At 43.3% G+C, this 23,540-nt stretch overlaps 2 protein-coding genes across 3 annotated transcripts in view; both read left to right on the top strand.

The window, feature by feature from the left end:
- PRPS2 (phosphoribosyl pyrophosphate synthetase 2) overlaps window positions 1–6,721 on the top strand; it is a 28,543-nt gene extending 21,822 nt beyond the window's left edge. For both annotated transcript variants that reach the window (XM_083437501.1, XM_083437500.1), the window contains 3 exons: window positions 109–282; window positions 1,440–1,599; window positions 4,384–6,721. In XM_083437501.1, coding sequence (XP_083293627.1) covers window positions 109–282; window positions 1,440–1,599; window positions 4,384–4,476 — 427 coding nt within the window. In that variant the 3' untranslated portion in view covers window positions 4,477–6,721. The remainder of the gene's footprint in view (window positions 1–108; window positions 283–1,439; window positions 1,600–4,383) is intronic.
- A 6,098-nt stretch (window positions 6,722–12,819) lies between these two features.
- Window positions 12,820–19,290, top strand: LOC310676768 (toll-like receptor 7). Its single transcript, XM_083438886.1, has 2 exons — window positions 12,820–12,952; window positions 15,513–19,290. The coding sequence occupies exons 1-2, from the start codon at window positions 12,842–12,844 to the stop codon at window positions 18,663–18,665; spliced, it is 3,264 nt and encodes a 1,087-aa protein (XP_083295012.1). The 5' UTR covers window positions 12,820–12,841; the 3' UTR covers window positions 18,666–19,290.
- The last annotated feature ends 4,250 nt before the right edge of the window (window positions 19,291–23,540 follow it).

Raw genomic sequence — 23,540 nt, 5'->3', positions numbered from 1 at the left:
TCATCTACTGCTGTTGTAATGTTTTTATAGGATCTAAAAGTTTTGTTCCGATGCGTCAGTTCTTTTAATACAAAAGCCCTGACTATGTTTTGCTCCCGCTCATTGCAGAGTCACTTCCATCGCTGACAGACTGAATGTTGAGTTTGCCCTGATTCACAAAGAAAGGAAGAAAGCCAACGAAGTGGACCGGATGGTCTTGGTTGGGGATGTGAGCAACCGCGTAGCCATTCTTGTAGACGACATGGCAGACACATGTGGCACAATATGTCACGCTGCGGACAAGTGAGTAAAAAACTGAGGCAGACCTTCATTATGAAGAGAACTGGGTAGCAGCAGAGGGTTTTTTTGGGGGGGGGGAGGGGATGGGTTTCATTTTAGTTCAGGAAAAAGAGATCTTGCACACACAAAACATTGGTTTCTCTGCCTGCTACGACTTAAGATTGAAGCTACCCATAAAAACATACTGTATTTTTCGCTCTATAAGACGCACCAGACCACAAGACGCCCCTAGTTTTTGGAGGAGGAAAACAAGAAAAAAAATATCCTGATTCCCAGAAGCCAGAAGAGCAAGAGGGATCGCTGCGCAGTGAAAGCAGCAATCCCTCTTGCTGTTCTGGTTTCTGGGATAGCTGTGCAGCCTGCATTCGCTCCATAAGACGCACACACGTTTCCCCTTACTTTTTAGGTGGGAAAAAGTGAGTCTTATAGAGCAAAAAATACGGTACTTAATTGAAATACACTGTTTTAAGAAATAGCCTGTTAATTTACTCCACGGAGCCTACCTAGGTATATAGATGAACTCTGTAGTTAAGTCATCGTTTACAACTGTGCAGGATCATTGCATAGTAGGGCAGGGTCATAACTGGTTTTCAACATTGTGATATGTTGGCAGCTAAACACCACAATATGCTGGGAGGAAGAAGCAGCCAAGATAAGTGAGCAAGCCCCAAAGCCTCTGGGGCTCATGCAGGCAGGAGGGGCATCGGGGCTTCCTGCCTTTACCCAAGCAAGCACCCTGTGTCTTTCCTTTTGGGGCGGTCAGTCACTCCAGGAGGAAAGAGGCAGCCTGCCCTCCTGGGTGAAGTCAGGCCGACGACAGGTGTGTAGTGTATGGGGGAGTCACTAGAGCAATTGCCGGGGGCACCCTGCACTGCTTTGGGAGACCTTGCAAAGCCACTCGGGGCTATTGCCCCTCTGGCAGCTGGGCAGGCCCTCTTGGTCCTCTGCCCCTGGCACGGGTGCAGCCATGTGCACACATGCACCTTGGAGACAAGCTCCACCACTGGTGCCTGGAGTCTGAGAAGCACGTTCTCAAGCTCTGTGCATCTGTCTGCATTTGCCCGAGCGGGTAATTACTCTTGTTATTTCCTGAAACATGCACTCTAGATTTGTGCTGACATTCATACATCTCCCGCTCTCCCCCTTCCTATGTTTTATAGATTAGTGTCTGCAGGAGCAACTAAGGTTTATGCTATTCTCACTCATGGGATCTTCTCTGGCCCTGCTATTTCGCGGATCAATAATGCTGCCTTCGAAGCAGTCGTCGTCACCAACACGATCCCACAGGAAGAAAAAATGAAGCATTGTCCCAAGATTCAGGTATGGTGCGCTGATTTGCAGCAGCAGTTCATCTTTTTGAGCTTCATAGAGCAGTTTTAAAAGCCACGTTAAGGGGATAAAAATAGTTATGTGCCTGGGGAAACCCCCCAAGAGAGAACTTTTTTGAGGGGGGTGAAATGAGCTGCTTCCTCATCAAGGCCAGATTTGCAGAGACAGATGTTGCCCTCAAGTCTGGCTCTGGTGTGCAAGGCAGCTTCATTGCACAATGGTCCAGGGCTTCCAGCCCATGGCAGCATCACAGCCTCCTAGGCCTGGGCCATATATGATGTCGGCTTCACTCGGTACATTGCTGCTCCTGAGTCCCTCTGCTACCTGCGTGCCAAGGGAGAACAAGCTGCATCCAGGCAGGGGGGACTCAGTGAAACCGCCCTCATACTGGTGCAGAGGGAGCAACATGCTGCATCGATGAGGCACAATACAGCTTGTTCCTCCCTCCACTTCTTCAAACTGCTTGGCTGAGGAGAGTGCCACTGCCCTTGCCTCAGCCAAGCAGTTTTATGGAGTCCCTGACTCTCATGAGCCACTAGGGCAATGAGGTCTCTGTTAAACTGCTCCCCAGTTGAGGGAGTCCCAATCCTTCTCCTGCTTGCCAATGAGCAGGAGGAAGATTGGGCCTGCGCAGGTGGGGGCTTCATGCCCTCCCTGGAGAAAGGTACCGTATTTTTCGCTCCATAGGACGCACTTTTTCCCCTCCAAAAATGAAGGGAAAATGTGTGTGTGTCCTATGGGGCGAATGCAGGCTTTCGCTGAAGCCTGGAGAGTGAGAGGGGTCGGTGCGCACCGACCCCTCTCGCTCTCCAGACTTCAGGAGAACCCCAGCGCCAGCCCCACAAGGTCGGGGGACAGCGGGGAGGCGCGTGCTTCTCCCTGCTGCCAGCTCCGTAAGCTCCGGGGACAGCAGGGAGGCGCAGCGCGTCTTCCCGCTGTCCCCGGACCTGGTCTGCATGCGGGCGGTGGGGAGAAGAGCGCTTCTCCCCGCTGCCTGCCCCGCAAGCTCCGGGGACAGCTGGGAGGCGCAGCGCGTCTTCCCGCTGTCCCCGGACCTGGTCTGAAGGCAGGCGGTGGGGAGAAGAGCGCTTCTCCCCGCAAGCGCCTGGGGGGGAAATAAATTTTTTTTTCTTTATTTCCCCCCAAAAAAACTTGGTGCGTCCTATGGAGCAAAAAATACGGTAGCTTGCCCGTGCAGTGTGGAGGCAGCTTTCCAAATGGAGCCTGAGAGGCTCCATATACTTGGGTGCTGCTACCTGGGAAGGTAGGCTTTGTCTGCACACAAGCTGGAGGGGCGGGAGCCTTTGCACCTGCCAGCTGAGTAGTGCAATGCTGCTCTGCCCCGCACCCCAGCACTGGGAACAAGCTGTGTCATCCCAAGCAGTGGCTGGGGGCAATGCAGCTTGTTGTTTCAGCAGCACCAGACTACGATGTTGAAAAGCTGATGCCACACGGGGCTGGGCCAGTGAGGCTGAAGCAGGCTCCCTCCGCACCCTGCCATTGTATAAATCCTAAGACTTTTGAGAGAGAAAGAGAGATTGATCTATGGTCAATTCTGCATTCTGAATACATATCAAACATGCTAAATCGGGTCCTAATTGATTCATGGCTTGTACCAGGCATCCCTGGTGGCTAACCTAACCTGAGCTAAAAGCCCCTGCGGTGCCTTATTTGGGAAATGATTGCTTAGAACACACTTTAATAAACCCCAAAAGAAAGAAATGTGTAAGGATGCTGGGGCTGTAAATAAAGTGCATCCTGCTTACTCGGTATTTGTCTTATGTGCACCGTGCTGCAGCAGCAGCATTGTGACCTTCGATGGCAGCTGTGGCACACCTGTTCACGGAGGCTAAACAAAACGCACTACGCCAGCCCAACCCTATCACTGGGTACAGTGCAGCGGGGAGCCTGGCTGGCTGGCACAGCCTTTGGTGGGCACATCTGGCTGTATGCCCCCATCCCACACTGCACCCCTTCCTTGCAGAACACCACAAAACAAGTCTGGTCAGTGCATGGCTAACACAACAAGAGAAATTAATACTACAGGCCTTGGAGGGAAAGCGTTGTAAATATCAGTTCTCACTGCCCTCCAGTGGCAACAAACTCTCATTGCCGTTATGCACAATTTCTGTCTCTTACCACCCGGCGCTACTGATGACGCGTGGGTAAATCACAATGTTGAAAAACAGACATCAGCAGCTAAATATCCTGATATATAAACACAATGTCTGTAATGTATCTCTGCTTCTTCTGCCTCCCCACCTTAGGAGAGGAAGAAGCAGCCAAGATACATTGCCTAGCCCTGAGGAAGCCCCCATACTGCTCTGGCTCATGCAGGCTGCAGGGGCTTTCTTAAACTGCTCAGCTGAAGGGCGGGAAGCCTCCTGCCCCTTGGCTGAACAAGCCCTGATAGCACTCCAGCTCACAGAGCGGTGCTTGCACCTCCTCAGGTGCAATGTATTGCCTGCTCAAGTTGTCTGAAACCGGTATTGCGATATGAATCCCACATCACTCTCAGACAATTTATCCACCAGCTCTAGTCATCAGTCTGCAGAATGGCTGTTTTTGGAGTCTTGGGAAATGTGAAATCTGAAACTTAATCAAGATGTTCCAGCATATCTGCAGGGTCTTATGAAAAGAGCCTGTACAACAACAGTGATTGGCAACTTTCCTCCTCCTCCTCCACCCCAACCCAATAGACAATTGAGGTTTTGAATGAGACTCACACTTTGGCATGTCCAGATAACATAGGAAGCCACTGTCTTTTCCTTGTAGGTTATTGATATTTCTATGATTTTGGCTGAGGCGATCCGAAGAACACACAACGGCGAATCTGTGTCATACCTCTTCAGCCACGTCCCACTATAACTGCAAACCAGCTTTGGCATGCTGCATTCTGGGGGGGGAGACGCACATCAGATAATGCAGCTCATTATGAAGATAACAAATGTCTACGAAAAGCTTCAGCTCAACCACACCTACGTTCCCTCTTTTAATATGGACAATAACTAAACCGGGCAAATATGTGTATTATTTTTGCTTACAACTTTTTATAAATTCTCTTTGGGTTTTTAAAAGAGAAAACTATGCTTTTTGCCTGTGATTTATTAAGATGTGCATATATCATATGGGAAAGCAGTGAGACAGTATTTTTGCTAAGGCCAAAAGTTAACTCGGGGTTGGTAACCTGAGAGGCATGCACTTGCTGAGAGTTAACTGTGCCACACTTAGAACAGAAACTTGTAGTCATTTACAGATTTAGATTAAACGGCCTGTGAAATTCCCTTCTGACAAAATCAGTGTCTAATTTTTTGCACCTCTTAAAGTGCCCCTGGCATAATGATGAACTTAGGCTGCCCTCTCATCCTGAGAAATCACTGCGCCAAAATGCTTCTAAACAGCTATGACCCGGGATAGCATAGTACAAAGCTTCATGGATTGCTGACTTATGGCTGCACTTGCAGCCATAGGAAACTGCCTTATTAGTCCATCCCACTCTGCATTGTCTAGATTTGACTGGCAGTATGATAGCCAGGGTTTCAGACGGGCCATTCCCAGTCCTACCTGGAATTTCTGCTTGCAAAACTACTGCTCCACTAAGCCATGACCTTTCCCCCTCTTTGTGTGTCAGCCAATGAGGGACCTCGGTCTGGAGGAGCATCACATGCTTAACTCACTGACTTGGAGAGCAAAGAATATGCAGTTCTTTCAAAATGCACCCTTCTACCCTGCATGCACAATCTGTAATAAACTCTTACTTCCCAATGCCAGCACTTTATTTAGTGCCTGGCACTTCAGAATACTTGAGCTGAACCGTAATGCAATGCATCAACTCTATAATTTTATTATTCTTATGCTGGGGGGCGGGGGGAATACTTGTAAAACTTTCTTTGTTTTATTCTTGGCATTCCATGCTGGTGGCTCTGGGGGGCCCTTCCCATGTTAATTCTGTGACATGAGAGCTGTTGCAGTATAGCTGCCTTCAGCACCACAAACCCCAATATCATGAGTACTGCCTTGAAAAACTTGGGGCAATGCTGACAGGGGAAGGAGCTTCGATTATGGAGCTCCCATCTGACATTACCTGAGTGGTGTGGGCAGCGCCTGCAACAGCTTCTGTGCTGTGAAGGGCGCCCGAGTCTCTAAATTCCCAGCTAACATTTCATTTTCAATGCTAGCCTGTGCTATAAAAGGGACCAATCCTAAACCCTCATAATAATCCTCACTTAAACTCCTAATAGGGGTTGTGCATTAGGGAAGTCTGTTTGAAAAGTACAAACATGAGCTTCCTTTTCTTCCGGTAATCAGTTGTCCATTTATTATGCAGAAGGCAAAAAGAAAGGCATTTAAAAACATCTGCCTTACCTCATTTTCCTTGTATAAAATAACATTTGGTGTGGTTTTTTGCTTTTCTTTCCAAAACCAAGATTCCCACAAGACCACGTGTACTCTCCCATCTGCAGGGGAACTGAAACAATCAAGTACAAAACTTGGTTGTGCAAATTTTGAACAGTTAAACAGTTTCAGAAACTGATTGCTAAAAGTTTATAAAGACAGATGCCTATCTTGGCATTTCTCATAACACGGAGCCAAATCTATGTGAATGAAGTAAGTGGCAAATAGTAGCATTTAATGGATACAAGTTGCATCCAGGATTACACAATCCCTTTTTAAACCATAGCTGGTGGTCTTGTTCCATAGCTCCCCAAAAGGGACAATGGTGAAAATCTGTATGGAATTTTAAAATGACTTCCACTTTCTTAAACATTCACATATATTTCTTCTTTAATGATTTTTGCAATAAGAGAACAGAGAAGACTTAAAAGTGTGTAAAGTTTAAACCAAAAAGCGTTTTCAATCTACATCTGCTTAACCTGCTTTGGATTTAAAGTCTTGGTAATTTTTTTGTCACTTATCTTGCCAAAGAATGTTTGATTCGTTAGTTCTTTGTATTGTTTCTGCAATCTCTCTCTTTATCCACCAATACCAAAGCTGGACTAATGAAACCCATTTTCTTTCAATATCTGATAAGTTATAGACTGGGATTGTTTCAAATGACATCAGGAAAGGTTTGTGTTTAAAGTTTCTCAATAAATCTCAGAACAGCATTATACTTACCGACTGTTAGCTATGTTTGGCTCTCTTATTTCATTCAGGAGCAGCAAATAATGCAAACCTAAAGGGATATAAATAGACACATTCACATTCTAAGCGACTCTGGTCACAGAAACAGATACAAAAACATTATCAAAAGCATGTTCAAGAAGGATAGTGACAAGCTGGAATGTGTGCGGATGAAAACAGACCCAACATGATCAAGGGTCTGGAAACGAAGCCTTATGAGGAATGGTTGAGGGAACTGGGGATGTTTAGCCTGGAAAACAGATGATAGCCATCTTCAAATGGAAGATGGTGCAAGCTTGTATTCTCCTGCTCAGGAGGGTAGGACCCGAATCAATGGATTCAAGTTACAAGAAAGGAGATTCCAACTGAACATTAGAAAGAACTTTGTGACAAGCTGATTGACAGCGAAATGGATGACCTCAGAAGGTGGTGGACTCTCCTTTCTTGGAGGTTTTTAAGCAGAGGTTGGATGGTCATCTGTCGGGATTCTTTAGCTGAGATTCCTTCATTGTAGGGGGATTGGAGTAGATGGCCCTTGGATACCTTCCAACTCTTAACTTCTTCTGTCTGAAACCAGGCACTGGGTGCTTTGTGGTATCTTACCTAAACACCTTGCTTTGCGCACCTTGCATGCTAAATATAAACTGGATTGTGCAAACCACACTAACTGTGTGGCTACAAGCACAAAAACAGTTTTGCTAACTGAAAAGTACTTTTCTATCGGATGCGTAAACTCAGAAATTTTCATGACCTCGTTAGGGGGTTTTGCATGGGATGTTTCTCATTCTGAGATTTGATTGAGTTTAAACATCTGGTTTGCTTTTTATTTTTGAATGCATTTTCTTGTGCTGACATGCCAGAGAGCAGATGCACATATTTGAAATGTGGCAATACTGTTAAGCATGGTCAAGCAGTCTGAATATACAGCACACATGCGCACAATGTTGCAAGTCAACCCATTATTTCTGAATTAATATAAGAAGTAGTTCTCAGTTGTTATCTGTGAGAGGTAAGAGATCTCTACACAACGTTCTCGTGGAACTGACATGCATTTCCTAACCAGCTGTCCCATGCCATTCCCATGCCTGCAAATATTTTGACAACCTAGTGCACACCAGTCATATGGAACAGACAGTTTAGGCATGTTACAAGGCAAATCCTTTGCAAATTCAGTTCAACAAGGGGCTTAACTAGTTTTGCTCAGTTTGCACTGTAGAACAGCACCCGCTGGTAAAATAACAGATACTTCCAAAATTTGGTGGGTGAGGAGGGCAAACCAGAGATAGACAGACTCCCTTTTCCAATGCCCTGCTGGGCTGGCACTGACAAAAGTGAGACTGGAGAGATTATGGTTTATAGGCTGTGGAACAAACCTCTGTTACAGCTTGTGGTTTCTGTGAGACAAACTATAAGCCATGGTTCAACTAAGCTAAGTTGAGCTGTGTCTCCAGCCTATTAAATATTTTGCAGGACAGCAATGCCTACTCACACTATAAAGAGCTCATAACTCTCAGCAGCCAGAAGCACCATAGCTAGACATTGGAGATACCTGTCAGGAGTGAACATGGATTACTGGTATCAAATTGTATGGGAAACAGCCTTACTAGAAAAGGTAACCAACAAACAAACTGAAACTGACACGGACAAATAATAGAGGATGCCTTCACCCCGTATGGCCTCCCCTTTGTTACACACATGGCGCAACACGGACCCAAATCTCAATGCAGTCAACTAAAGGCAACCAACCATGACCTGAGCTCCCTCACTGCCAATGAAAACTAGTAAATGACTAGAAAGAAAACCTACCCAAGTGATACTGGGGGGGGGGGGGGAGAGATACCGCACACATACACTAAGTACTAAAAGAATTTAAGTTTACCACCCCCCTCTCTCTCTACCTTTCTTCTTCCCCAACCTTATAAGGTATACAATTTTCACGTCTCACACTGAATGTGTAGAAAAGACCCTATGACCTGAAAACAGAGGTAATGCACGTACTTTTGTAACCCTAGAAAATCTTTAATAAAAGCTATTTCTGAAAGAAATCTGCTGGGGTCAGCACACTTGTACGCTCACACCAGGCCATAGTTTGAATTCGCACTGTGCACAAACCATCTCAGTAAGTTTGAACTTGGAGCTACTGCTCGTTTTAACTATGGTCTGCATTCCGCTGTCAGCCAGTTATCAAAAGCCCTTTGCAACTAGTAAGCCTAGTTTTAGCTCTAGCCCCTCCCACTGCTGGCAGATTAAGTGGCAAAGTGGGCAGATAAGGGCAGATAAGGACTAAGAATGGCTGAAGAAGAAAAATGGTGCCAGGAAGAAGTAGCAGCACTGTTTGTTGCCCTGGGCTTCTTTGGGAAGAGGGGTGGGATATAATTTCGTCACCATTATTTATTTCATAGGTATTATCTCAAAAGGCTGCCCTTCTCCCAGCCTCAGAACTTAGACAGTTGTTGCAATTCAGACCTGTGGTCTATAGAGAAAGTTTTACCTTTAATGGAGTATTTCCTCAGTATCATAAATACAGGCTTCTTAAGATGATCTATTATTGATGTCCACTGTATTCCTCCTCAAGTCAGCACATGATTATGTAAGAAACACCATTTACAGGTTTTCATACAAGAGGTGTCACACCTGCATGACTATCACATGGAAAGAAAGCCTAGTCTCTACAACTTAAGTTTCATTTCACGGAGAACTGAAACTGTAACGATGCTTGCTAGCTGCTCTAAACACAGGAGGGGGGAAGGGGAGGAATAAAATATTGGCAAGCATGTGAGAGGAAAGAAGACCTGGCAGTTGAGATCTCCCTAGGTTTGGGTGGGATTGTTGTTGTTATTAATAAATTATTATTATTATTATTATTATTATTATTATTATTATTATTATAGTTAGTGACTGGCAGTATCAAAGACTGGCCAAAATCCAATAGCACAGATTTTATCCACAAGCATTGAAATACTACTTTGATGCTTGATTCAGGGACAAAAGGATTAGGGGGCAAGATGGATCGGTCATCCAGTTAGACGTCGTTTTGTATACAATTTGCCTAGGCTAATTGCTCTGAATCTGAAGTTATCTGAAGTAATTGAGGAATCTGAATCGGCTCTGAAGTTATCATTTTTCAACCATATGACACAGTGGAGATTATTCATCAACTAAATCTTACTCAGAGTGTTGTTGTTTAGTCGTTTAATCGTGTCCGACTCTTCGTGACCCCATGGACCAGAGCACGCCAGGCACTTCAGTCTTCTTACTCAGAGCAGTTCCACTGAAATTAAGGGACCTAACTTAGCCACATACATTAACTTCAATGGATCTACTCAGAATAAAAGTTAGCAGCTGAACACCTCTCAGTACGATTTATATTCATATTACCTATGTTTTATAAACAGGCAAAAAAAACCCTATGGCCTAGATCTCAGTGAAATCATAAACCTGTGTCTGGGTTGTACCACTTCAGCCTGTACATGGGGGGGGGGGATGTAGAACTGTATGCTCCTCACTCAGCACAATGCAGTTATGATCTAGATGTCAGTGGGGACGGTTCTAGCCTATCCATTTCCCTCCCATGCTGGGGAGTTTTTATTATTATTATTATTATTTATTATTTTTACATATGGAAGAACATTTGAGCCTCGTCTCAACCTGCATTCTGAAGCAGCACAGCCCAGGTACACTTTCATTGCAATGGCAGGTTCATGCTTTGAAGACAGTGTAGGATTTTTTTTTTTTTAAGAACCAAAAAACCCAAACAAAAAAAACACCAATTCCCCACACTATTTTTACCTTTGAGGAAGCGAGCATTGGTGACAGCTGCCTCACATACTATTAATTTAGCAAGTTGTCTCCTGGCGAGAAACGAAAAAAGTACCCAAGTAGGTGACAGAATCATTCGATTGGTGAATTCTCGTGCTCTCTCCCTGTATTTTGTACCTGACCTGAAGTTGGAAGGGCTTATTTCATTGTTCTCTCCATCTAACACAGCACCCCTCAAAATCCTTCATAGAATGGTAAGTTCAATTTTTAACTGTATTCTTGAAAGCATTTGTATCTGGAAGCAACTCTTGAGTGCAATAAGTATTTTTGAGAATTGTATCCTTTTCTTCTGTATTTGTCTCCATTCCCATCTGCTACGTTCTGTTAAGGTGTGTATTTTATAAACATATAATGAGTACTATTGATCTTTAAAACAGGAAGTTAACATATAGGTTAGTTGGTTTGGGAAAAATGACTCTCCAACCCAATGTTTAGGGACCAGAAAACTTCAGAGGCTAAACCTCACATTTATCTCTGGAGAAAAGTGACATACCTTTGAACTCCGTAGTAAATGAGGATAACAGCCTTAGACTCACCTAGATACCAAAAGTTGTGATGAGTTGTTAGTGTTGTGTGGCTTTATTATAACTTGTGACTCAGTCAGCTGGAACTGGGCAAAAAGAGTGAGACAGATACAAACCTTGCAAGAAAACGGACCTGTTGGATTGGTCTCTAAGCCCAAAACTTTGCTAGTTTGATGGTCTACAATAGGCACAGGCAAACTCAGCCCTCCAGATGTTTTGGGACTACAACTTCCATCCCAAGCTAACAGGACCAGTGGTCAGGGATGATGGGAGTTGTAGTCCCAAAACATCTGGAGGGCCAATGCCTGGTGTACAAAATATTGTCGCTGCAGCTGGCTTTATCTTACTGACATGGCTGCTTCTATTATAAAATGGAAGGGGCAATAAAATCACCCTACTACAGGGATGAGGAACCAGTCACATCTGGTTGGCCACTGTGAGTGCAGAAAGATGGACTAGATGGACCATTGGTCTGATCTAGCAGGCTCTTCTTATGTCTTTAGTACAGGTAGGTAGCCGTGCTAGTCTGCCGTAGTCGAAACAAAATAAAAAATTCCTTCCAGTAGCACCTTAGAGACCAACTCTGTTTGTTATTGGTATGAGCTTTCGTGTGGTATCTGAAGAAGTGTGCATGCACACAAAAGCTCATAGCAGTAACAAACTTAGTTGGTCTCTAAGGTGCTACTAGAAGGATTTTTTTTATTATGTCTTCATGTTCATCCATCATCCCTGACTACTGGGCCATCTGGCTGGGGTTGAGGCAACTGGAGCTCAGCAACATGAGAAGCACCTCAGGTTCTCCATTCCTGTCCTAGAAGAACCAATGCAGATGTGAAAACTAACTTTAGCTGCTTCTATGGGGGAGTTCCCAACTGCACAGGTTGGACTGGCTCTGGGTAAGTCAAGCAAACAGAGGTTAGAGCAGCCTTCACCAGTCGGCTGGGGGTGATAGGAATCCAACACATCTGGAGCCCAATGATTTGATACGTGAAAATTCGGCTCCTTCTCCCTTGCCCCTCTGTATGGCCATTTCCTTTCACTTCTGCTGTTCCTTATTTTTGCAGCTCCACCTCATGCTCCCATGTGCTCCACACACTTTTACCAAAGACTTTGCTTTGTAGAACAGTAGCAGGCAAAGCTTCTTACTGCATGGAGATATGCATTATCATATGCTAACGGCTGCAGGCCAGGTCACTGTTAATAGCAGTTGCTAATTTTGTTTGAAAAAAATTTTTTTTTTAAAGGGGGTGTCTATCTCTTCACTTTCAGAGCCCCCTGCAGTTCTGAGTTGGAATCATTTATTTCTTTTTTCCAAACTGTCAAAATACAATTATAAACATTATAATAGAAGTTGTGGTGAATCGTAAACGTCACTCGTTATCCCATTCAGTGATTCCTGAAAGTGAGGAAAGTGCTTCCGTCTTGACTCAGCCTAATATCAGAGTTGTAGCCTCAAGCCCCGTGTTGGGCAAAAGGATCCTGCATCGCAGGAGGTTGAACTAGATGATCCTTGTGGGCCCTTCCAAGGACTCAGCTACACAGCTGCAAATAAAATGTTTTGGATGTGCTGTAAAGTGCAATATACAAATGTGACACTAGATGGCGACAGTGAGCTATGCAAAATTCAATGTATTTTTCAAAACTTTTTTTTAAAAAAATCACGTCGGGTTTTTTTATATGTGTGTAGATTCCACCCAACTCTACAGTTCTATGATTCTACCACAGAAACAATTCCATATTTATTTTATTCTTGGCATATTTCTAAAATGCACTCTCCTGCTGCCTCCTCAGTTGTAACAGGTAGTTCTTCATTACAAGAAACTGATCACACCATGAAAAGAGAGGGGAAATACTTGTGCACACCTCTGGGCATCCAGGTAAGCACCTGCCTTCTGACATGACAAGCTGGTTAACTAAGCATTCACATCTACTAATCCACATTTCCCTCCCTGTGCAGTTAATTGTGTTTCATAGTGTTGTTCTGGGCTCTTTGCAACTCTAATTAGAGGAGCAGGCTGAATTGCAAGATTAGTTATTAATATTCAACTACTGTATAAAATCCCAAAATCAAAAGGCTGTTACCCAAATAAAGACAGCAAGGGCAGGTGCTTAAATCAAAGGTACATCATGTGAGCAGCACCCGCATTAAAAACATAGATTTAAAGAGAAAAAGCAACATGGTTTGGTGTTACTTATGGAATGTTGCCGTATACCCAAGATCACTATTAAGGGCAAAGCATTTCCCTCCATCTCCAATGTGTTATGCCCAAATTAGGACAAACTATTGTGAGTTTAAGCAACGGTTTGTCCAGATAATACAAAATTAAACCATAGTTTACAATTCTGGCTTGTCTAAATAAACCAGGGTGGATAGCCTTTATCTGTCAAGGTGGGTGAGAGATAATCCGTCAGGGGCCACATGGCAGAATCCAGAGCTAAAAAGAACCATGGCCATCCATTCTCTCTCTCTTTCTGCCACCTCATTCTCTCTCTCTCTCTCTCTCTCTCTCTCTCTCTCTCTCTCTCTCTTTTCGTCCTTGCCAAACATCTGAACTTATTGCTTGCAGTGGGCTTTTGAAACTTCCCACCCTGGGCTACAAAGCTGCCCCACTTCTGGAATATGCCATAGTTAAAACAAACTGCAGTTCTTGGTTCAAACATATTGACCCAGTTCACTCATAACTGTGAGCCAAATTATGGCTTTTCCCAGATGTCCCCAGCAAGGAAACTGTGACCGCTTTGCTCCTTCTCTGGTCCTGGACCTGAACTAAACCATGGTTTGGCTTAACCTGCCATCTGACACACAGACTCATCCCAGGCAAACAAGCCGCAGCCAATGTTTGTTCTATGGCTTACTCCTTATGGTTTGTCTTGGAGAGAGTCAGATGACACACTGCACAATGGCTTAGCTCATTCCAGAGCAAAATGGCTGCAGTATCCAATCTGCGAGCCTGCACACTCATGCATCCTCACTAAGCAATGGTTTGGCTCAGTGTTGCCTATGAACTGAGCAAAAGACAAACTGCAGTTCACTGAAATGGAGGCAGGTACTTCCGATCTCCTCCTTAAAGCACCATCAAAGGAAGAGAGAAGAAAGGAGAGCAGAGCTAACATACTGTGGTTTAGCGTTTTATCTGAACATATTCTCATTTTATTATTTTATTTATGACTTGCTTCCTATGAAGCATCTCAAAATGATTTAAAATATGAATGAAACAATTACATATATAAATCAATTTAAAAACAAAAAAGACATATACAACTATTTTTTTAATTAAAAAAATACATATCTAAAATCTAGTTCAAATCCAGCACAGATAGTTCTATGTTCTCTTGCTTTTAGAAGCTAACAGTGGACCACTAGGGTTTTATTAAAGAAAAGGTAGACCTTGAAGAGTAGGTAAACCCTTTCTTTTTTTCTGACCACATGCAATTATTTTTTTTCAAGTTGCACCTCAGAGCTCTGCACGTGCAACAGATGTGTGCATTTTGGTGTGATTGTCGTGACCAGTGACTGGATAGCAGCTCTCTCCTAACATACTCTCTCCTAATGTCTCAAAACTGTGTTTTACATTTTGTAAAACCACAAGTAGCTCTTGAAACAGAAAACATGCAAGCTCTCCCTCCCTCTCATATAGCCTGCTGTTCAGCAAAATGATTTTCCTTCCCCAGACGCAAAAGGGATCACACTAGTTAGTTTCAACCCTTTGTTGACTACTCTGAAACATGGGGAAGCAGCTGCAATTAATAATTTTGAAATGAGAGAATGCTCCTCTCCACCATTACATTGACAGTGGCACTGAGGGTCCAGATTAGATGTTACAGGTCAACTGCATGCATTTTAGGCAGGTGTTTGCTCTGTTTGCACGAAACAAGGACTGAAATGGGAGTGAAACCAGCCTCTCCCATGCTTTGCCTTGTGTACTCCATAGCACCAACCAGTTCTCTGCTTGACTCATCACTTCCAGTTGAAGCCAGGCTCCAGAAGAACTACATAATATTAACCAAGTGCCGTGACATAAGGCAAGAGGAAGGGCTGGCTTTGCTTCCTTGTGTATTCCTTTCTATTAAAAAACCAAAACCTCTTGCTTTATAAGTGAATGGAGAAACAAGTGTGGGAAAGTGCTTTTCTTGTCTGGCTCAAATTTCCCACCATTTTGTTTCTCTGGGTAGCCATAGTTTCTAGTACGATGAGAGAGGGGTGGAAATCTGATCTCTGTCCACTATGGTATGTGCATCCTGTAGAAATTATCTGAACTTTATTTATAAAGTTCATGCACAGCCTCACACACAGCAGGAGCCTGCAATCTACATTGTTTTGGTATGTGTCTTTACGGTGCTACAAAACTTGCTGTTGCTTTTGCTACCAATATTGAAATGTCTAAGAGAAGCCTTTTAAGCAGAGTTTGTTGTGACTTCATTTTCCCTTCTGTCTAGGCAAATCACCTACAGCAAACAGCCAGTTTGCTTTTCTCCATTATGTTCATTACGTTCCTGTTTCCAAGGATGGTTCCAGCAACACAATTCCCCAAAACCTTGCCTTGTGATATGGTTGCTGGTAGCGAATATTTGCTAGCAAATTGCACTGAGCGTGGCCTCATAACATTCCCAACATTCCCAGAAGAAATGTCTGCCAACATTACTAACCTGACACTCGCCATTAACCACATCCCAAGGATTGCCCAAAGCTATTTTAACAACCTCAAGAATCTTCTGGAAATTGATTTCAGGTGCAACTGTGTGCCTACTATGTTGGGGCCAAAAGACAAGGTGTGTACCACGATTCCCCAAATCAAACCTGGCAGTTTTGCCAAACTCCACAAACTAAAATCACTGTATTTAGATGGAAATCAACTCTCCGCCATCCCTCTGGATCTGCCTTCAAATTTGCGTCTTCTAAGTCTTGAAGCAAACCACATTTTTAGCCTCAATAATTTGTCAGGACTTAGCAACCTAGAAAGTCTCTTCCTTGGTCAGAATTGCTATTACCGAAATCCTTGCAATGTTTCCTATAGCATTGATGAAACAGCATTTCAGGCCCTTGGGAAGTTAACTGTGTTATCCTTAAAAGCTAATAACATATCAAAAGTCCCACAGAATCTGCCATCCTCCTTAATGGAACTTTACCTTTACAATAACATAATTCGGAATATTAGTGGGGATGATTTAGCCAACCTTCATAATTTGAAAATCCTGGACTTAAGTGGCAACTGCCCTCGCTGTCACAATACCCCCTATCACTGTGTGGAATGCGAAGGTCAGGCAAGTATTTTTATCCATTCCACTGCTTTCGATTCCTTAACACAACTGGAAGTACTGCGGCTGCACAGCACTTCCCTTAGCAGAGTGGATCCAAAGTGGTTTAAGAATACTATGAAACTTAAAGTGCTCGATCTCTCCCAGAATTATTTGGCTAAAGAAATTGAGCGTGCCGACTTTCTGAAGTCTCTTCCTAACCTTATAAGCTTGGATTTGTCTTTCAATTTTGATCTGGGGTCATATTCCCAATATCTGAAGCTACCAAAGACGTTTTCTACTCTTACCAATCTGCAATTCTTAGGTTTGAGGGGTTTCATTTTCTGGGAACTGGATAACCATACTTTACAAAATTTGATTCCTCTACAAAATCTTAGTGTGCTGGATTTTGGGACTAATTTCATCAGGAATGTTGATGTGTCTGAGTTCAAAAGCTTCCCAGCTCTTAAAGTTATAAATCTTTCCTTCAATAAAATATCTCTCATTTCAAGTGGATCCAGTGGTAATTTAAACTCTCTTCCAAAGCATTCATTGGTTGGAAGTAATGGTGTTGTGCTGAAAGATAAGCATTACTTCAGATATGATGAGTATGGCCGAAGTTGCAAGTGCAAAGACAGAGAGGCTGCTTATCCATTGCCTTTCGCCGGCGACACTTCCTGCAGCAGCTATGGAGCAATGCTGGATTTGAGCAGAAACAACATGTTTTTTGTCAAGCCCTCTGATTTCAAGGACCTCACTTTCCTCAAGTGCCTCAACTTGTCTGCCAACGCTATGAGCCAAACTCTCAACGGAAGTGAATTCAAATATCTTTCCAACTTGAAATATCTGGATTTTTCTAACAACCGGATTGACTTGCTAAATTCAAATGCCTTTAAAGAGCTGAAAGAACTAGAAGTTCTCGACCTCAGTGATAACAGTTACTATTTTAAGGCAGAAGGCATCACTCACATGTTGGGCTTCATTGGTAATCTTATTAATCTCAAAACGTTGTTCATGAACGGGAATGAGATTTCTACATCCACTGATAAAGGGATGGCAAGCAGTTCACTCAAAACTCTGGAATTTAGAAAGAATCGCTTAAATGTTTTATGGCAGGATGGGAATAAGGAATTCTGGTCCTTGTTCAAGAACCTGACCAACCTAAAGACTCTTGACATTTCTGAAAACTCTCTAACCTTTTTGCCTTCAGGCGTTTTTGAGAACTTGCCTTCCAAGCTCGAAGTATTCATATTGGCACGTAACAAAATGAAGAGTTTTAATTGGGCAAACCTTCACCTTCTGGAAAACCTAAAAGCCTTGGATCTTAGCAACAACCAGTTGAGTACAGTCCCCCGTGAGCTCTCCAACTGCTCCAGGGGCCTGGAGAACCTCAACATGCAAAACAACAGGATTAGAAAACTATCAAAAAACTTTCTTCAAGGTGCTTCCCAGCTGAAACATCTAGATCTCAGTTTTAACAAAATCAAAACACTTAGTAATTTCAGCTTACCCAAGAATGTTATTGACAAGCTAGACACATTAGTTTTACACGGCAATCCATTCCGATGCGACTGTGACCTTGTGTGGTTTGTCTCATGGGTCAACCAGACAAATGTGACTATTCCTTTACTGGCAACAGATGTGACATGTGCAGGCCCAGGCGCATGGAGAGGTAAAAGTGTGGTTTTCTTGGATCGGAATGCCTGCGAGCTGAACTATTCTTCCATCCTGTACTTAATGACTGTCTCAGTCATCATGTCTCTGATGCTGGTCACAGTAATCAGCCACTTGTATTTCTGGGATGTGTGGTACATCTATCATTTCTGCACTGCCAGTTTGAAAGGATATAAACGCCTCTCTTCGTCCAAAGCTACTTATGATGCTTTCATTGCTTACGATAAGAAAGATGCAGCTGTAAATGAGTGGGTCCTAAAAGAATTACTTGAAAAGCTGGAAGATGGCAGAGAGAAACGATTCAAGCTATGCTTGGAAGACAGAGATTGGCTACCAGGGCAGCCGGTCCTGGAAAACCTTTCTGAGAGTATACAAGAGAGCAGAAAAACTATATTTGTGCTAACAAACAGGTATATCTCGAGCGGCAACTTCAAGACAACCTTTTACTTGGCACACCAGCGCCTCGTGGATGAAAAAGCAGATGTAATCATCCTGGTGTTCCTTGAAAAGGTTTTGCAAACCTCAAAGTATCTCTGCCTCAGGAAAAGATTGTGTAACAGGTCTGTCCTTGAATGGCCAACTAACCCTCAGTCTCAGTGGTATTTCTGGCAGTGCTTGAGAAATTCACTAGCAGCAAACCATGACTTGAGCTATAACAAGCTTTTTAAAGAGATGGTATAGCTTGGTCACATTCTACAAAAACGTTCTGTAGGTTAAAGCCACACTGAACTGAATAAACAGAATCAGGTTCAATCTCAGCCTTTGCACCGGGTGAAATTTTAAAACATTTGAAGGAATAGCATCAGCTCATGGAACATTCAACACCTGCTGCTGAAATATAGGAAGCTTAGCTTATTTGAGACAAGTGCTGCAAAGGAAGCCTAGTTTGTCAACTGAACTTTTTAGATACTAAATGTTGGGATACGCTAGGAGGTTGTGGCAGATTTGTATATGCTCTTAAACATCTGAGGTGGGAAAGATAAATAGAACAGAAAGGCTGTAGCTATAAGCTTCTGAAGCCACTATTTATAATTCTTGTAAATACATATCCTCGAGAAACCAGAAGATGCATTATTCCACAGAGTGAACAGTGTATTAGGCAGTGTAGTGCTTAGGTAACATTTGAAGCCACTGATTTAAATCTCAAGTCATCTTATAAACTCAATTGAGGGCACTAAGCCAGGAACAGGGACTTCTCGCCTAGGGGCCAAATGTGGTACCCCAAACTTGAGAGTCTCTCCAAGCCATGTTTCTTAACCAGCCCTCCTGGCACCTTCCTGGAGTATTTCCACCTGTCTGGAATGTGTTCTTGCTTGCTCGGATGGAGGCTGGATTTGTGTGTTATGCTTAGGAGCTAACCTACTGTTTGAAAGGTAGAATGTGCACTCGTTGCTCTGCCCAATTTTGCCTCTGCCCCGTCCACCAAGGGCACACAGCCCCCAGAACATTGCCCAGAAGGGAATGTAGACCTCAGCCCTCAATTAAGATAATCAAGGCATGTCCATCTAAGCTCCTATATAGGCCTCTTCTCAGAGGGGGCCACTTCCAGCCTTTCAGACCACTAGCCATAAGAAAAATAAAAATGGTGATATGTGAAAACAAAAATAAGACATAAAACAGAGTGTTTTATTTACATATTCAGCTGGTCTGAGAGTACCTATTCACCATGGTCTAAGCTTGTGCCATCAAAGCAAAAATATTTTTAAAATATTTATGAACATTTTGATATGACGGCATCTATAACAGTTAACAAAAAACAAATGTTTTTTTTACCAAATTACTTCTCTCAATGGCTTAGATTTGCAGCTTTAAGCTGAGAAAATATGCCACATTTTGGTGAAATCACATAAAAGCAAATTGCAAAGCTTATCGAAAGTCAAAATATCAAATTTGAGGTCCTCTTTAAGTTTAAGGTCCCAAACCTGAAAGGTATTCCTCCCCTCCACTCTAATTGGCATTGATCCCAAAAGTAATGTGAGATTAACAATACTGTTCTATTTTATGGGGTTTGGGTACAAATTCTTGATATAATTATTTGGAATGCTTATACTAATGTAGAACCTAACAATAAGAAGCTGTTTAATTCACCACAACTGATTATCAAAAATAACTTTAAAATGTATCGTTCTTAGCCAACAATCTTAGTTGCCGATAACATTTGGACAATCCACATCAGAATCTGGAAGATCTGGGTCCAGAACACAAATACTTATTTTCAGCTATGCTGAGCTTCTACAAGAGTTGTCCAAAACCAGAAATAGTATATTATTGTCCCCCACCCCTTGTGCCATGAAGCAGTTCTGTGGTACTACAAGCTGCTACTGCTTTTCTGTCCTCAGAGTGGCTTCTATTTGTGTGTGGAAATATCTGCTTGTTATGGAATGTAAATGTTAGCATTGTTAACAGTGTTTTACTTAACTATGTTGTGAATACTCTTGTGCTAGCTTTCATTAAACTTTATCTTAACCTCTTCCTGGCTGCAGAAGAATAAATTTGCAGAATTCCAACCATCCAACTATCTGTCTGTTTTCTTTCTGTCAGTCTAACTTTCTCCCTCTATCATTATCCTCCATTTGCTCTTTCAGCACCATAACAAGAAGAAAATAATGACGTTGGTGACACCCACCTTTGCTTGAGCTTTGACCCACCTGTGGCCTGTGGGTCAAAGGAACCCATATATTGAAGGTCACTATTTGAGATAACCTAATTCTGGTCATTTTCAAGTTCTCTCTGGCCTATAGACAATTTTTACTGTTTTTTGTTAGTCATGTAGATTAACTTCTTCTCCTGCTTTAAATTTAACCAAAAGGTGTTTCCTGTTGCTAGTATATGTGGCTGGTTTGAGGAAGCTGGTCAGTGCATTTTAATTAACAACCCAAACACAGATTGTATGATAGTCACATTTCCTGCTCTGTACCAATCCTATGGTCTTGTTATGCCAGCAGCCCATTAACAATGACTTAACATCAGCGTTTCCTACTCTACATGGGCTCATCCACACTCCTTTGGTCCCACTGCCTGTTTAGGGAAGTTTTTAATGTCTGGTGTTTTATTGTGTTTTTAGTTTTCTGTTGGGAGCTGCCCAGAGTGGTTGGGGAAACAGAGTCAGATGGGCGGGGTATAAATTATTACTATTATTATTATCCCACCCTTGGGGAGCGGAAACTACTCTGTAATGCTCAATTGGTGCAAACTGCTATTTGGGATTTTCCCAGATTGATGTTTGCTCTGATTGCGCACTAGAGAGTAGGTTTTCCCTGAGAAAGAAGCAGAGCAAGAGGGAAACCCAGGCTTTCTAGGCACTGGACAAATAGAAATGTGGACGAGCCCTCTATCAGCAGCTGTCAAAACTTTTTCACCCACAGACCACTGGAAATTTGCAGAGGAAATTGGTGCTTTTTCTGCCTGTTGCAGCTATTGCAACTGTGCTAGATGCTGCCTGGTTTTTAATTACATTTTATTGCTTCTTTTATTATATATGGCATTTTGCTACTATTTGAATAGTCATAAATGCATTAAACAATGAAATATGTATGTAAGCTGCTTTGTGACTCGTGAGTGAAAAGCGGCAGAGAAATCTAATACAGTAAATGAAATGAAATTTTTAAAAAATTAACATGAACATTTAATGCAAAGAATGTGCCACCTCCCATCTTCAACCATAAATCCCCAGACACACCTGAAAGAAACTTGTGGGCCACTGGTCGTCCACAGACCACATTTTGGGAATGCCTGCTCTTTACTGATCCTATCATCTCACCATGTCAGCAGCAACATAGCGCAACTGGGATCCTGTTCACTCCTTGCAGCAAAGTTGAGGAAAATACAGTAGCATTCCAAGGACACTTCCACATGGCAGTTTATTGAGAACGGAGTGCTCCTTTACGCATGACTTTTTTTTTTAAAGCATCCTCGTCAAAATGCCACCCAATATTTCCCTCCATTTAATCTGCTGGATTTAAACAAAAACTTTATGGATTTTTCACAGAAACGGTAAATCTGGCCTAATGGGAAAATATTGTGGGGTGGTATTTTGAAGGGGACAACATCATGTGGCTGCTGTGCAAATCGTTCACTCATGAGCACCACTGAATCCGTGATAAACACTCATGTGGAAGTGCCCAATACTACAGCAACTCTGCCAGCCGCTCCCATCTGCATCCACACTGCCAGCACATGTCAATGCAACTTCCTGTGTGTCATACATGGATGAAGTCAGGGTGATAAAGGAACAATCATCACAACCACAAGGCACAACTAACCCAACACAAGGATGCCGAAGTACCCTCTGTAACAGCAATAGCTAGGAAAGAGGCAGCAAGATCTCAGAAAACAGTGGGATCTCTGCACCCATGCTTTTGAACCCTGTCATGCACCCCCTCTCGCATAGTGGCTGCAAATAACCAACAATCCCCTTCTGAATGGCCAGCACACAAGGAAGGACAGCTGGATAGGTCAATACAGGACCCAAATAACTTGGGAGAGAGCGCTAGGTGTGGCATACAGCACATCTAGGCTGTCCTAAGACAAGTTCTTGCAAGGGAGAAAGGCCACCTGAGCCAAATGGGCCTTTTTTTGTCAGAAAGGAAAAAGAGTAGTAATTATTGTATTGCTTACTGAATACATATGTTACCCTTTCCTCCCCAAGGAGCCCAGGGAGGCAAACAGATGTACAAGTGAAGAACACAAAGGATGCACACACACACACAAAACCCTTCTAAAACAAATTAAAACATCCTAAAAGCAATTACAGTTGAACATGTCTAAAAACAGTCATGGTTAAAAACATTATAATGGGCAACAAGAGAAGCCACAGCATAGCTGCTCACAGGCTGAAGCACTGGAATTGGAAACAGTTGTGGCAGGTTTGAACCCAGCAATGAAGACTAGTAGAATTAAGGTTGCACACTCACCTTAGGTATGCCTGACTGGGCAGCTGGCCTTGTTCCAAAGGAAAACAGGGTGGGTGCAGGGAACAGGCAGGACTAGAACACCCAGCAGACAGAAAAAAGAACACATTGTAGGGCCCTTGCCTTCCTCTACCAAGGGGTTTGTGAGGAGGCTCTGAATACCACAGGAAGTTAGAGGGGATAACTCAGGAGCAAAGGGTGGAGTTTTCATCCACAGGTGCACCTGAGAGAGTCCAGCATCTGAGCCAATCAGAGGGAGAAGTGTATGGACCAATAGCCTGGCTTCCATGTGACCTCAGTTGCCTTTTGGGTCAACCATTGGTTCCTTGATTTGCCTAGTATTGCTAGATATTGCCGCAGCAGAACTTCCCCTCCCCACCTGCTGGCTGTGCTTGGCTCTTCACACCAATAGGAAGCAGGAGGCTTGTTGAAGCCCCGCCTACCCTTACATTAAGCTACTTAGCTTCCCCCTTACAGTCTCAATCTGAAGCCAGCTGCAGTGAGTAAGGACTAATCAGGGAGGAGAGGGAATACACAGCTGCCAAACAGCACCAGCAAATCAACAACAGGGGAAAGCTTTTCTTGACCTGTTGCCAAGGGCAGGTCATAAGGTTGCTATAAAGGTCTTGTCCCAGGGTGACATACC

Source organism: Podarcis tiliguerta (genome assembly GCF_965153285.1).
Source record: "Podarcis tiliguerta genome assembly, chromosome: 4".
Classification (NCBI taxonomy): domain Eukaryota; kingdom Metazoa; phylum Chordata; class Lepidosauria; order Squamata; family Lacertidae; genus Podarcis; species Podarcis tiliguerta.
The sequence above is the reverse complement of the archived record's forward strand: the minus strand, read 5'-3'. Positions and strand labels throughout refer to the sequence as shown.

Bases quoted from the DNA above. Each gene is read 5' to 3' on its own strand.
- LOC310676768 (XM_083438886.1), top strand. From the start codon at position 12,842: ATGCACTCTCCTGCTGCCTCCTCAGTTGTAACAGGTAGTTCTTCATTA. The intron at 12,953-15,512 runs GTAAGCACCTGC...CCTTCTGTCTAG, and splicing joins GCACACCTCTGGGCATCCAG to GCAAATCACCTACAGCAAAC.